At 36.7% G+C, this 15,257-nt stretch overlaps 3 protein-coding genes across 3 annotated transcripts; all 3 read left to right on the forward strand.

The window, feature by feature from the left end:
- Positions 1–6: 6 nt before the first annotated feature.
- Positions 7–6,971, forward strand: LOC147520312 (alanine--tRNA ligase, chloroplastic/mitochondrial-like). Its single transcript, XM_086591863.1, is given in 12 exon segments — positions 7–212; positions 287–486; positions 565–743; positions 1,300–1,378; positions 1,868–2,002; positions 2,136–2,285; positions 2,450–2,560; positions 2,680–3,597; positions 3,902–4,164; positions 4,491–4,710; positions 5,433–5,590; positions 6,404–6,971. Coding segments are annotated over 12 exon segments (2,913 nt in total). The 5' UTR covers positions 7–49; the 3' UTR covers positions 6,741–6,971.
- Positions 6,972–9,513: 2,542 nt separating this feature from the next.
- On the forward strand, positions 9,514–11,697 carry LOC147520313 (expansin-like A2). Its single transcript, XM_086591864.1, has 5 exons — positions 9,514–9,929; positions 10,067–10,176; positions 10,289–10,467; positions 11,047–11,179; positions 11,306–11,697. The coding sequence occupies exons 1-5, from the start codon at positions 9,818–9,820 to the stop codon at positions 11,549–11,551; spliced, it is 780 nt and encodes a 259-aa protein (XP_086447990.1). The 5' UTR covers positions 9,514–9,817; the 3' UTR covers positions 11,552–11,697.
- A 1,273-nt stretch (positions 11,698–12,970) lies between these two features.
- LOC147520314 (NADH dehydrogenase [ubiquinone] 1 beta subcomplex subunit 2-like) lies at positions 12,971–14,901 on the forward strand. The gene is made up of 4 exons (XM_086591865.1): positions 12,971–13,131; positions 14,073–14,118; positions 14,227–14,301; positions 14,678–14,901. Exons 1-4 carry the CDS (start codon positions 13,028–13,030, stop codon positions 14,687–14,689), a joined length of 237 nt encoding a protein of 78 aa, XP_086447991.1. The 5' UTR covers positions 12,971–13,027; the 3' UTR covers positions 14,690–14,901.
- Positions 14,902–15,257: the final 356 nt, after the last annotated feature.

Below are 15,257 nucleotides of genomic sequence, written 5' to 3' on the forward strand. Positions count from 1 at the left end.
TTTTTGAAAAAAAGAATTGGTGCTTCACTCTCTAGCTCTCACTTCCACAATGGAAGGATTGAAGTTTTCAGAATCACTTGACATCCTTCACACACGAAAATATCCCACTTCACTTATTACAACTTCAACAACATTAATTTCCATCTCTAATTTCCCAACAAAATGTAAACTCGGTCGGAAGTCATTACACTACCGGATTACAACTAGTTCAGGTTTTTCACATTTGTTTTTCTACGTCATACATTAAATAGCTTTTGTCTTATTTAGTCTTTATCTAGTTTTTCAGCATCATTACAGTCTACTACTACTAATCAAGTGACGAAGAATCTTGAAACGAGTGGAGATTCTATACGACGTCGGTTTCTCGAGTTTTATGCTTCACGTGGTCACAAAGTCCTTCCAAGTGCCTCACTTGTTCCAGATGATCCTACGGTTCTTCTCACAATTGCTGGAATGCTTCAGTTCAAGCCTATTTTTCTTGGACAGGTACGGTTAGATTTTAGTTTTGGATATTTGTATGGATTGGTTTTTGCGTGATTTTGAATGTGTGGTTATATTTTGAAGGCACCTAGAGAAGTACCTCGTGCGGCAACTGCACAAAGATGTATAAGAACGAATGATGTGGAGAATGTTGGTCGAACTTCTCGACATCATACATTTTTTGAGATGCTTGGGAACTTCAGCTTTGGTGATTACTTCAAGAGGGAAGCAATCAAGTGGGCATGGGAACTTTCAACCAAGGAGTAAGCATTAAAATCTAGATTGGTCAATTTTGTTTTTATTGAAATGTAATTACGTTTTCATCTCCAAAACCATGTAGAGGTATTCATTAAACATTGGTAGGTACTTTGCAGAGAGTTGTTTTACATATAACTTTAGGAAGGCTTACACTGGGTTTGTTTGATAAAGATACAAAACTAATAAGTAATAACATCATCAAGCTGATACGACGTCTGTGAAGATGACGTATCAATTTGACAGTTTGTTATACTTATATTCTAAGCCATGCTGATTTTCACTTTTAATTAACCAAATTCTCATCTCATTGGGTGTTCGATCCTAATGATAGTCGAGAGAGCACAAGATTGTACTTTGTATAATGGAAGTCGTACAGCATGGCGGACATTGCTATGTGAATTATGTACATATGGCTTGTCTGGGAAAATATTATTGAGAAACCCAAATTACCACTTCTTTTAGCAGTTCTTTTACTGAAACAATTACGCCTGTACCAATCTTAGTAAAATGAAAATAACTTGTGAGATAGGAATGTGCTCATTCCACTATTTTCACTTTCAGGTTCGCTCTACCATCTGAAAGATTGTGGATTAGTGTTTTCGAATATGATGATGAAGCTTTTTCTATATGGCGTGATGAGGTGAGCGAGATGTGAATTTATTATTAGATATGCTAGCTACACATTTACTTTTTGTTTTTAGTTTTTTACTCTTACAGATTGTTTTATCTAGCTATAGTCTTCCTTATGGACGAATACATATTTATAGCTTATTCCCTGGAAAATTCACACATATGAGCCTCATGTGGATGTGGGTTGTATTACCATCTACCTAATACCTTGTCACTCTTAGATGTTGGATGGTCTTGACACCACATGCTATATCTGTAGGGAGGTTCAGAGCCAGGGAGGATATGTATAACAATAAAAACTCTCGTGTTACTTTACTCTAAAATATTGTACTCTCTACTATTATATGTTTCTATTTTATAATAGCTTCCTTGCATGTGCATTTAGTGCCCAACCAGCATTTGCCTCCTCATGGACTGATCACCTTATTAAAATTTTGTTTGATGTTGAATGTTCTCGGAAACGGATATAATCATTTGAGGCTCTGTATTTTCATATCAGGTAGGTGTCCCTGTGGAGCGTATAAAGAGGATGGGTGAGGATGACAACTTCTGGACCAGTGGTGTTACTGGTCCATGTGGTCCATGCTCTGAGATTTATTATGACTTTCATCCTGAGAGGGGTAATTCTGATGCTGTATGTATTATTTCCTTGAAGTTTTAATTTGTGTGTATGTGTGTGGTGTATCAGTGTATGTGTGTTGATGCAATTGCTAGCGCTTTTTCTGTTACTTACGATTTTTCTAATTTCAACCTCAACACTTTTACAGGATCTAGATGATGATAACAGGTTTATAGAGTTCTACAATCTGGTCTTTATGCAGTACAACAAGATGGATGATGGCTCCCTTGAATCTCTGAAGCAGAAGAATATAGATACTGGACTTGGCCTTGAACGTATGGCTCGCATCCTTCAGAAGGTATACGCTGTAAAACATACTAAGTCCGCACCAAATTACTGCTCTGTAATTATACGGTTTGTCGGTTTCATATTGCAACTGTGATAGAATAAAGGAGGATATGTTGGTTTTTTTTTGTAACTTGGGTGAAATTGTCTCACTTGTTTGAGGTAATCTTGTTGCAGGTTCCAACCAATTACGAAACTGACTTGATCTATCCTATAATAGAGAAGGTCGCTGATTTGGCTATGGTCTCATATGCACAAGCTGATGATCATATAAAGACCAGTCTTAAAGTATGTTATTCTTCAGGGTTTTACTCTTTGTTTCACTACCTTTTTTTGAATTATATCAACAAACAAAGTAGTAAACATTATCTTTTGGATTACTTGGTAATTGGTGTAATATTTTCCAGATTATCGGCGACCATATGCGAGCAATTGTTTATCTCATTTCAGATGGAGTTGTGCCATCAAATATTGGAAGGGGGTACATAGTTCGTAGGCTCATCCGAAGGGTTGTTCGTATTGGCAGGTTACTTGGTATAAGAGGAGATGGCAAGGGAAACCTTGAAGGAGCTTTTGTACCGGAAATTGCAGGGAAAGTGATAGAGTTAAGTGCCAATATAAATTCAGATGTGGGGACTAGAACTGCTCGTATATACGAGGAATTGAGAAGGGAAGAGTTACGATTCGTGCTGACTCTAGAGAGAGGAGAAAAATTACTTGACCAGTTGTTAAATACTGCCTTACTAAGTGCTCAAGAAAATGGAACTGCACCTTGTTTGTCTGGGGATAATGCTTTTATTTTGTACGACAGATATGGTTTCCCAGTCGAAATAACAGCAGAAGTTGCCGAAGAACGAGGTGTCAGAGTAGATATGAATGGTTTTGATATTGAAATGGAAAAGCGAAGACAGAATTCTCAGGAGGCTCACACTGTCGTTAAACTTTCAGTTGGAGATGTTTCAGAATTCACAGATAGAGTACCTGACACTGAATTTTTAGGATATGACACTCTTTCTACCAGAGCAGTCATAGAATGCCTGTTAGTGAGTGGGAAGCGAGAAGTAAAGGTCTCTGAAGGAAAGGATGTAGAAATTTTATTGAACAGGACACCTTTCTATGCTGAATCTGGTGGTCAAATCGGAGATAATGGTTATATCTATGTATTGGATGCTGAGTCTAAAGGAAAAGCTGTTGTGGAGATCAGAGATGTACAAAAGTCTCTTGGAAATATGTATGTTCATAAGGGTACTGTTAAGGAAGGAGATATAGAGGAAGGTGCAGAAGTGGAAGCTGAGGTAGATGCAAAATTGAGACAACGGGCTAAGGTAAAACTGTTAAGTTTAAATCCTTGACAACATCTTTTAAAGTAATACTTTGACATCACACTGGATACTTGGACTGATGTTAACCTGTTACTATAGCTATATGCAAAAGCTGTTTTTTGCAGTGGTAGTAGTTATTTATATCTAGAGAAACTTAGAAAGAGTGTTAAATATTTTCTTTTCTTTTTTACTTAATACGTAATATCAATGTTATTGTATGCATACATGTGACAGGATGTTGTTGTAGCGTTTTCGGTATCTTCAATATCATTACATGCTCAAATTGGTTTTATTTCGGATATATCAGGTTCACCATACTGCTACACATCTGCTACAAGCTGCTCTTAAAAGTGTAATAGGTCAGGAAACGGCGCAAGCTGGTTCACTGGTAGCTTTTGATCGTCTCCGGTTTGATTTCAACTTTCACCGACCACTTTCAGAGCATGAGGTTATGGAGACTGAAAGAATGGTCAATAGATGGATTGGCGATGCCACTGATCTTGAAACAAAAGTTATGGCTCTAACAGACGCCAAAGGTGCTGGAGCTATTGCAATGTTTGGTGAAAAATAATGGAGAGCGGGTTAGAATCTCGTATTATTTCAAGTTATTAAGTTATTTTAACGGTGAAGTCAAAACATGTTAGTACCACTATACAAACGTCCAAGAAGTTTTCCTGCCTTTCAACAAAAAACGGCTTTCCTGAATGCAAAAAAGGTTTTGGTTCTTTATCTTTTCTTGTTTCGCTTTGTACATAAGCCGTCCCAATCCTCTTTTTTTATTTATTTACTATAGGGGAAGAAAACAAATCAAAAGAAATTCTAAAAGTTTAAACTCATCAATATAACGGATATTGTTTGCAATGCCTCTCTCTCCAATTATAAGATATTTTCTTCACTATGTTATAGGTGCGTGTTGTGGAAGTTCCTGGTGTATCAATGGAACTTTGTGGTGGAACACATGTTTGTAATACATCTGACCTACGTGGGTTCAAGATAGTTTCGGAGCAGGGGATAGCATCAGGGATTAGACGCATTGAAGCTGTAGCTGGTGAAGCTTTCATTGATTATATGGATGTTCGGGATAGCCATATGAAACATCTGTGCTCTACCCTCAAGGTGCGTTTTGTCCGGTTGTTTAGTAATATAGTTAGACAAGTGTTTTATGATATTATTAATTATTCTAGAAACAACTAAAATTTTCATCATATTAAAAAAGAAAGTACACGTGCACAATCATTGGCAAGCACGTACTAGATGTGCTGAAACATATGAAGTTAATATGCATAGACTCCTAAATACCACGCCATTCGTTGTGTTATAATAAGTATGCAACACTCTCCTTCACTGGGCCAGTTGATAATTATTTTACTCAAAATTGTATATTGATGAGGCGGTAGATTTAATTTGAATATTATCATGCGCTTTCCTGCTCCTGGAGTCGTTCCGTATATTATGTGCCAAATTGCCAAATGCCAGTCACTATTAATCCCACTGGCTTCATCAAACTTTTCGCCTCATCTGGGTGTAGTTATTCAGAAGACCAAGAAAAGAGTGTGTTTAGACTTTAGAAATCTAAAACTTCAGGTGGATGAGAAATGCTGTAGTTTTACAGCTATAGAGCATCAATAAGGGTTTGATGCATGCTATTCACCTGATGGTTGGAAAAATATGTCAGACTGGATGGCCTCGACAGAGTCGGCCCATGTCACTTTTGGATCAATAGGCATCTGAGCTATTGGTTACAGAAGTGCATCATTGCATACATTTACTTTTTATCACTAAAGCTAATAACCCCGTTCAATGCTTATACATGGTTCTTGAACCATTTCTTTGTGAAGGTTAAAGCTGAAGATGTAAGACCCAGGATTGAAAGCCTTTTGGAGGAGTTGCGGATGGCAAGAAATGAAGTTTCTGCTCTACGTGCTCAAGTAGCGGTGTACAAAGCATCAATAGTTGCAAGCAAGGCATTCTCTGTAGGAACTACAAATACAATAAGGTATATTTCTCTTGCCTACTCTGTGTGGTCAGTCTAGTGAAGCTTTCACTGGGATACGATTTCAAACTATTGCATTAGTACTTTTGTGTCAGGATTCGTATTTCTTTTCACAAAGAAAGCGGCGATCTTTATTCGTAATGTGAAATTTGAAGATTAGCTTGATATTGACAATGCTACATATAGTTGAATAGTTGATATATATACTAAGCTCAATAAAAGCTAACAATGATTTTGTATGTACAAAAATAATTTGAGGGAAATATGTGAGGTAGAATTTTATAATATTTCCTTCGGCTATGCTTGATTGCTCGAAAAATATGCTCAAGAAAATGGGTAGTTGTTGCCATCATACACGAGAAAATTTGGAAATTTTCTTCTTGGTGTTTGACACCAACAAGGTTTGTCATGGAAAAATAATTGATTTATTACCTTTTTAGTTTTATTTATGGAAAACACAAGTTATTAACAAGGAAAAATATTTTTCATTATCCAGTATGATTTTTTTTTTCTTGGTGTTTGACACCAACAAGGTTGGTCATGGGAAAATAATTGATTCATTACCTTTCTAGTTTTATTTATGGAAAAAAAAACAAGTTATTAACAAGGAAAAATATTTTTCATTTTCTAGCAAGAAAATTTTCCGGGTGGGGGTAGGAAATTGTTTTCTAAAAAAGGTGAAAAAATATATGTTTTCTCAAGAATAATTTCCTACCCACGTTAAATGAATCAAACGCGATAAAATAGTATTTTCCCACAGGAAAATAGTGAATCAAACAGGCTCTAACATTCTTTGAGATAAAAATTGTTTTCCAGGGTTCTTGTGGAGAATATGGGTGATTTAGATGCTGATTCACTAAAGAGTGCCACAGAGTATTTGATAGATAACCTAGAAGACCCTGCAGCTGTGATATTAGGATCGTGTCCAGCTGGAGGGAAAGTGAGTCTAGTTGCTGCATTCAGTCCAGGTGTAGTCGATCTTGGGCTTCAGGCAGGAAAATTTATTGGACCCATCGCTAAGTTGTGTGGTGGGGGAGGAGGTGGCAAGCCTAATTTTGCCCAGGCGGGTGGAAAGGAACCTGAGAACTTAGCAAGTGCTCTTGAGAAAGCTCGAACAGATCTTGTGGCCATTCTTTCTGAAAAAGTAAGTTGAGTACAACTGAATTGTGGCCTCACTGTTCATACATTAAACTTATACATTGCATGATAGAATATTTTACTTGTTAAAGGCAGCTTCAGTTGCGATATAAAGGCTCTTTTGCTTCTAATTCGTAATGGTACTGAACTTAGTTATGTGAGATATACTCTTGGTGTATTTCAGTTCCTCCAGACAGGAGAAACTCTTGAATTTAGAATCGGTATATACATATTTTATTGGAGATAATACAGATCGGACACATGTTGCAGTAGCCAGTAAGGTTAGGTACTGATTGAAAATTCTGTTTACAGTCTTCGTATGCAGTTTTGTCAGTACAGCAGTACTTTAATCTAAATTGTGAAAGCATGCAAAAAATGGCTAAATTTCAGATATATATATAATAGAACCAACTGAATCAGATATATAAAAGTACCAACTGAATCAAATCCTTTTATGTATCATAAACAACTGATACCAGTCACATGCTTACTAGATACCCTATTGAGGTTTATACAACTTCTTAATTTTTTGTTTTCCTCATTAGCGTATACTTTTTTGAGATCTACAGGTTGTGCTAACCCAATATTCTTCACATGATTCATCATCTCATCATACATGAATATGGGAAATGACAGTCTTTGTTACTTGGACACTTCAAAATGGATGCCGTAACCGTGACCCCGTGTTTATTAGTTTTCTTGACACATCGAAAATGTGTAACGTACACAGTGGCATTTATCTTTATTTTCTTCATGAAATATTTTCTGCTAAACAATGCACCAAAAATTTATTAGGCAACCTTCAGAAATTAGGCAAAAGTTGATAAACACAGCACTCAAATGCATAGAAATAGATTTTTTTTTAAAGGATGTCAATGGCTATCCCATTTCAAATCTGTTCTTATCATATGGACTCACGTAGTGAATACTGAATACTGCCGTAACTAACTTCTTGCTGACATGGAGCGACAAAGTTGGATTCGGTGTGCACATACTTAACTTGCACATACTTAACTTTCCACACACTAAATGTTGAAAGTTGAAATAGGAAAAAATTCCGAGCTAGAACTAAACGGTAGGGCCATAAGGAAAATCAAATTAATAATGTGAAGGAATGGATTACCTACTAGAAAGGAATATAAGTTTCAAAGATTTGAAAGAAGGTTAGTCATAAATGCTTGAGATAATTGTTAGTTTAAACGTTTTTTAGTTAGTTTAGGTCAGTCAGTTATCTATCTATGTTACTGATGGTTATCTAGTTGAAAGAGATTTTAGGCCTTTTATTCTTCAAAATGCGATATATAATGAATGATTCACCAGAATCGTGATTTGGTTTGCTCTTTGTTTTTGAGTGGAAAACTGGGAGTAAGAACAGAGATGGCGCTTTCCTCTCTTATTTTTGTACTGGTTTTAGCTGTAGAGCAAAACTTTGTTTTAGAAAGTTTTACAGCTATTTGCCATTTTCCTGGTACTTGGCGTATCATTTGAGGTGGGTCCCTTTTGGAAAAATTTGTTTAATTGCACCGAAAAATGGACAGATTTTTGTCATTCTAAACTAGCCGCAAAACTTTCCACACATTGAAACCTTCCGTCTCGCTCAGTTCTCTCTCTTCAAACCCGTCAATCTCTCTTCCGCGCCCCTCATTTTAACCTTCAACCGAGCACATAAAAATCTATCCAAAATTATGTTTTGCTAAGATTTACATAACAAAGTTTTACACGGGAATAATGACCCGCTCTATCCAACCACGCCGATATTGTTCTCCTAGCTACTGCAGAGCTTTGACAATGTGGGGTTTCGGACAACCATAATCCATTCTTGGACTACTCCTGTATGAGAGTTTCTACAGAATCCACAGCCAACGAAGATCTTTAGACAACTACTTAAGCGATGTGGGATCACACCATAGCGTAACCGTCACCCATATCCGGACATATCCGGACTAGATGTTTTTCAATCATACCCGCGAAGATCTTTAGACAACTGCTTAAACGATGTGGGATCACACCATAGCGCAACTGCTTAAACGATGTGGGATCACACCATAGCGCAACTGTCACCCATATTTGAACTAGACGTTTTTCCATCATACCCCTCCTTAGTATCACAAACAATTTCTAGATTTGCCCCGATTTGCATTTAAACAAGCAGGTGCCACAAATTTTGATCCTATCTTTCCACTCGTTTACAAGCCATCATCAGCTCTTAGCAAAATCTTCACTTCAATCCTCCTTTTTCTTTGTGCTTTGGAAGCAAGATATGCAATTGCCTTCCCCTAACAATAACAAAAGCAGAGACAGCAACAAGAAAAGTATCCTCTATCTACCACTATTAAAATGGTCTTATTATTTTCATCAAAAACGTGCTTGCAAGTCAAGTAGCATCATGACTCATGACATGATTTTCTGTTTATCACAAATCTACCTTTAACTAATTTAAGTATAATTTATCTCAACCACTCACATATCATCATATTAGTAGCCGCTCAGTCTAAATTAATTAGGCTAGGATTATCATATATCGATATCATTGACACCTACCTATAGTATATATGATCAATGACCCAATCTTTTTTTATCCAAATCAATAATGAAAATGAAACACATTTACATTTTTATATAATCAATCCATGGTAAGTGAAAAAAAAAACAATGAGTAAACAGCTGTAGACAAGTATAAAACAGAACAAGATAAGAAGCTTCGTCACCAAGTTGTCCCCCAGTCGGCCAGTCCCCACAACGCAGAGTTATCCCACCTATATTACCCAAAGTCTAGTTTTCTCACTTGTAGTTGTACACACTACACACTACACAATTCCAAACACAGCTGTGCCTATCCGCGTGTGCAATATAAATGAGTCGGTGGTAACTGATAAACAGAGGAGCCATTCAGCCATTCCTTGTTTCTTTGCTTTGCTTACTTTGCCTCGCCGCGTAACTTTCAAATACTTTGTCTCTTTCTTAACTAATAAACTGTACAACAAGTCTTCCACCTTTGACTTCACTACCTTGCTGCCTTGCTGTCATTCACCTTCACTATAAATATATAAGGAATCAGTTTTCTCTTCACTCCAACTCAAAGAAACAATAAACATGGCTATCTTGTTATGCTTCTTTTTCCTTCTTATCTCTTCCATTTCTGCTTGTGATCGTTGTGTTCATCAAACCAAAGCTGCTTACTTCTCTTCTTCTGCTGCTCTCTCTTGTAAGTTTGTCTTTCTTCATATGTTATTTTATTTGTTGATGACCATACTGGAAATTTGATTGAATTATGCTATAGGGGCATTGATCCATGTTTCATCTTTCTGTGAAATAATCAAATGAGAATGTATTACTTTGCAGCTGGGGCATGTGGGTATGGTTCCTTGGCTTTAGGCTTAAGTGGTGGACACCTTGCTGCTGGTGTTCCTTCTCTTTTTAGAGAAGGTGTTGGTTGTGGTGCTTGCTTTCAGGTATAGATGATATATGATGAGAGCTTCACATAGTTGTTATTTTTCATTTTAATTTGTTTTTTTATTTTTGATATGTTTTGTACTAATTTTGATATTTTTGGTTATTTGATAGATAAGGTGCAAAAACAAGAACATTTGCAGCAGTGGAGGAACTAAAGTCATGGTTACTGATCTCAATAAAAGCAATGGAACAGATTTTGTCCTAACTAACAAAGCTTTTATGTCCATGGCTCAAAAGGGTATGGGCCAAAACATGTTGAAGCTTGGAGTTGTTGACGTGGAGTATAAGAGGTATGTGAAAAATCATTTTTTTTTATTATCGAAATAAATGGTGTGATTGGAGGTCTTAATCAAAACAATATATATAACGGGGACCAGCTGCATTTGAAAATCTTTTTCTTGGAGTGGTTTAGTTACAACCACCACTAAAAGGAGTATTATTGCTAATTGTCTTCCAAAGAATTTGATTACACATAATTATTGGTTGTGTTATTGATTTGAAATAGACAATTCCAAGGTGGGTTTTGACGATTAGTATAGATTTGCGATTTGACGGCATAGCTTCTGTCTAATTAGTTATGTCACATAGCTTCTGTCACTTCACCAGCCAGGCCGCATGGACCATAATAGTGCCCCTCATCCTCCGCTCGTCAAGTATGCCCTGAGATGCATGCCAACCTCTGTGCAGACATTGGTGCCCTGAGATGCCCACCGATCCATACTGTATCTCACGGCAATACTTGACGAGTGGCTGAGGCCTGGTCTCTTCAAAATAAACGTCCTATCTGTTTTTTTTTTGTTTATGCTATGTATGTTTCAATGTTGGTCTACTCATCAATTAATGTGTACATTCTTAATTATATGGAACAGAATACCTTGTGATTATAAAAATAAGAACTTGTCTGTTCGAGTTGAAGAGTCGAGCCAGACGCCACATTATTTGGCAATTAAGTTCCTCTACCAAGGAGGTCAAACAGATATTGTTGGTGTGGACGTAGCTCAGGTAAATACTCAATTAATCATACTGCGTCCCAGTTTCTGTAAATTGCATCTGATAGAGAAGTTCATACAGAGCAATTGGTTTTAGCTCGTAAGTACTTACTAACAAAATCATGATCTTATTTGGCAGGTTGGTTCATCAAGTTGGAGTTACTTAAGCAGGAATCATGGTGCAGTTTGGGACACAAGTCGTGTACCACAAGGGCCATTGCAGTTTAGGCTAGTGGTAACTGGAGGTTTTGATGGGAAGTGGGTGTGGGCACCCAAAGTTCTTCCTGCTAACTGGAAAGCTGGTGTAATATATGATACTGGGGTTCAGATAACAGACATTGCTCAAGAGGGTTGCTCGCCTTGCGATGATGGACACTGGAAGTGATTATAGAAGAGACTCACATACAAGAATACAGATTGGTTTAATTGTTTTGTTAATCATTCGTTATATCAAACAATGTAAATAAGATAGGAACCAAATAAGAGAGCATTTGCTACGGTCAATAGAATATAAGATAATTTGATGTCCAACATGTTCCTGCTTCTAACTAAATCAACTCCTACTTGGTTCTAACTTCGAAGTAATTATGTTTTTGTCTCTGGCTCTCTTGGCCCTCTCTTAAAATCGTGTTCACTTATTGTCAAATATTGAAATATACTACTTGGACTTCATCAAAAAACTGAAAACAATAAATGATAAGAAATCTAAAAAAAAAAGAGAGAAAGAACCCAATCCAGCGCTTTGCATACAGTCTTTCCAGTAGCAAGAAGCTCATGGCACAGTGCCTCAATGGGTGGGCTGGAATTCCTGTCCTATGTAGACAAGTATCACGATTTGAACAAGTATTAATGTGGCAACGTTAGTACGTTACACTTAAGCTTATGGGTAATTCCCAGAACGAACGAGAGACCATGTACCGTGTGTTGCCTCATCTTGAAAGCATTTTCTCTCCCGCCATGAGATTGTTAATAAGTTGCATGGTATCAAAAATGGTGAAAATAAACAGTCTATAATTAGCTAAATTTTGTAAATTGTTAATTACATTTGGCAAGTTTAGAATTTTTTGATTATTTATGACAATGTTTAGAATAGTTAGGAGGTCATATCTACAAAATATTAGCCTAATCCGAAACTTATAAATGACCTAATGATTTTGATTTTGTTTACGTGTCAAGATAAAATATGTCCCTAGAATCTCTCCCTAAAAAAAACTCCCTGTGATATTTATGGAATGTGATGGCGCACCGCACCTAATAACTGAATTAGATGATTTATTTGGTTCCATGTGCTACAAATAGTGCTGTCAATGGATCGGTTTGGGTCGGGTTTTGGAAAATTCGAATCCGAACTGATAAGAAAATTGAGAACTCGAAACCAAACCGAACCGATAATATTATGTTTAATCCGAAATCGAATTGAATCGATAAAATATATTGCAAACCAAACCCGAACCAACTCAAACCGAAAACTATAAAATCAATTAAATTTTAAATTAAATTAATTAATTTTAACCACACAATTGATAAACATATACAAAATTAATCATAAATATTACTAAAATACTATCTTATCGGTTCGGTGGAGGATAAACCCAAACCAAACCAATATCTTATCGGTTCGATTCAGTTTTAGGTCGGTAGAGGACAAACTAAATTATCAAAACCCAAACCATTTTTTATCAGTTTGGTTCGAATCAGTTATCGGGTTATCGAAACCCATTAACAGCCTTGCTACAAACGAGTCAACATGCCCCATTGGGCTGGATCATATGGGCCGGAAGAACGTTGGCCCATCTCCTGAAATCGATTGGTAGATGATGATGATGACAAGGGATTGAAAGAAAGAAGAGTTTGGAAAGAGATGGGAGGAGGAGATGGACACAGCACGAGCTACAAAGGTTTCACGATGCATCACCCAAAACGTTGGCATGTTGTCACTGGAAAGGGCATGTGTGCCATCATGTGGTACTCCTAACTCACTCACTCTTCTTACTACAACTGCTTTCTTCTCTTTAACCCAATAATTTCTCAATTCATTACAAATATATATATATTTTTTGTATTTACAATCTCTTTGCCATTTGATTTGGGGGTCAATTTGGTATTTTTCTGATTTGGATTCAATTTAACATTATAGGTTAGATTGACATTAAGTATAGTTGGCAATTGAGTTATTTGGGTTTTCGAAGTTATTAGTGTGGAATTTTGGGAGACTTGGTGGTGCTTTTGATAGATAGGGAGATTGTGTTTTTTGTGGATTAAGATTTTTGCTCATAGTTTCATTCTAGTGTTTGCAATGAGTGGAATTTTGGGATATATGCACTGAAAGGCCCTAGGGTCGCGTATCCAGCGCCTGCCCGTTTATTTGTGTAGGTTTCGATATAATATTGTTTCGACTCAATGCTCAAACTTCTCTGCCTCTGTCTTTCCTTTCTATTAACTAATGAAAATGTGTTCACCAGAGAATTTGTCGACTAGGATCTGAATATTTTGGCACTTAATTCTTTCTGTTTTATTTGTTGGCCCTAGCATGCTTGCAACTCCATTTAGGTAACTAAATCTGGTAGAAGACTTCACCCCTATGTGTGTTTGATTACTTGTTATTCGTTTTTGTTACTAGTTTTGGATTGCTTGTAGGCGTCGTAGCTTTGCTGTATTTTTCTGGCTAAGTTCCTTGTTTTATGAGAAAGGAATGGATGTTCTTAAAGAGTTTCCCCATGTTCCTAGGCAATTAGGCCTATGAAGCCTTTTCAGATGCATTCTTAAAACTTATGTATCTGACTATCTTATGCGGAAACAAATAATTCCTATCTTTTTTGTGTTCTCTGAACCACTTAGTTTGTCGACAGTTAAACACAATTTTCTTTTAACTGTAGTAATTTCTCACTAGTGTTTCTGTTCTGTAGGTTTTGGGTTCTTTACAGAGCAAAGAAAGATGGTCCTGTGGTCTTGGTAAGCTTCCTTTATTTGTTAGTTTAGTTTGTTATTACCCTCCCATGCCTTCTTTTTGTTGTTGTTTTTTGGGTTTGAGTTGTCCTTATATGGTGCTATTGTTCATAGGGTTGGAGACATCCTTGGGACGGTCATGGTGATCACGCACATGGGCATGGGCATGGGCATGAACACAAGAACGAGGTATGACATGACCATTGGTGCTTTGTCTAAGGTCATATTATGTGAGTTCTAATGGGTTCGATTTCAGAGTAGTGCTACACGGACCTACTATTGAGACTCACTATTTGGATAACGTTGGTTTGCATTGCAATACACACGGACACATATCTCTATGTAAATCAATGATTACCATTAGTAGGTCGGTTAAGTAGGTCAAATTAGTAGGTCTGTGTATCATTACGCATTTCAAAGAGTATTTGTGAGTTCCATTATCAGAAGAACAAATCAAAGAAAAAACATCTTGGGGAGATTTTATAAAAGAACTTTCATCTGTAAAATTGCTAAGACCAGGTTTTGTTGTCAACCAAAAGTTATCTTTCATTTTTGTTTTTTTCAGGCTTCCCACTGAAGACCTTTTTGGATATTCTAAAAGCTGCAAGTAGTGGTTGTATCTAAAAAGCTGCAGCAGTGTGATCTTCTTTGTATTAGTGTGATCTTGGACATGCGTTTTTTTTCATCATAATAAACTTGGTTACAAACCTGAAGCTTTATTCGATTTTCATGACCGTGTTCAACTTTTTGATTTGTTATACAAATCAAAGATGTTACTTTTTCCTTTTATACGGTATCTGTCTTGCATTATGGTATAGACACACATTGAATGAACTGAAGCATATATTCTTTTATGTGCATGGGGGTACGCACTGTGCATCCTTTGTGCTACTAGAATATGATATGAGAGTGAGACTACAGTTTGGGGGAATCAATGATGCGAAAATGAGTTTTAGACCTCTGATCAGTGGCCATGGATTATCCTTGTTTGTACTGTGCTGTACATGTAAAGCGTTTGGAGAGTAGAGTAACAAATTTGGCATTACAAGGAGGTTAGTAAGTAATCAGTGTTATATTCTAGGGAATCCTTTAAATCTATATCGTTGTGGAGGATACGTGATTCAGTAAGGTTGGTTCTGTAATTA

The sequence above is a fragment of the Coptis chinensis genome, chromosome 2 (genome assembly GCF_015680905.1).
Source record: "Coptis chinensis isolate HL-2020 chromosome 2, ASM1568090v1, whole genome shotgun sequence".
NCBI lineage: Eukaryota > Viridiplantae > Streptophyta > Magnoliopsida > Ranunculales > Ranunculaceae > Coptis > Coptis chinensis.

What these genes read in the sequence shown, in the direction of transcription:
- LOC147520313 (XM_086591864.1), top strand. Translation starts at nt 9,818, where the DNA reads ATGGCTATCTTGTTATGCTTCTTTTTCCTTCTTATCTCTTCCATTTCT. An exon ending in GTTGACGTGGAGTATAAGAG is followed by an intron (nt 10,468 to 11,046) that starts GTATGTGAAAAA and finishes TATATGGAACAG; the next exon opens with AATACCTTGTGATTATAAAA. An exon ending in TTGGTGTGGACGTAGCTCAG is followed by an intron (nt 11,180 to 11,305) that starts GTAAATACTCAA and finishes CTTATTTGGCAG; the next exon opens with GTTGGTTCATCAAGTTGGAG.
- LOC147520314 (XM_086591865.1), top strand. Translation starts at nt 13,028, where the DNA reads ATGGGAGGAGGAGATGGACACAGCACGAGCTACAAAGGTTTCACGATG. An exon ending in GGCATGTGTGCCATCATGTG is followed by an intron (nt 13,132 to 14,072) that starts GTACTCCTAACT and finishes TCTGTTCTGTAG; the next exon opens with GTTTTGGGTTCTTTACAGAG. An exon ending in AAGATGGTCCTGTGGTCTTG is followed by an intron (nt 14,119 to 14,226) that starts GTAAGCTTCCTT and finishes TATTGTTCATAG; the next exon opens with GGTTGGAGACATCCTTGGGA.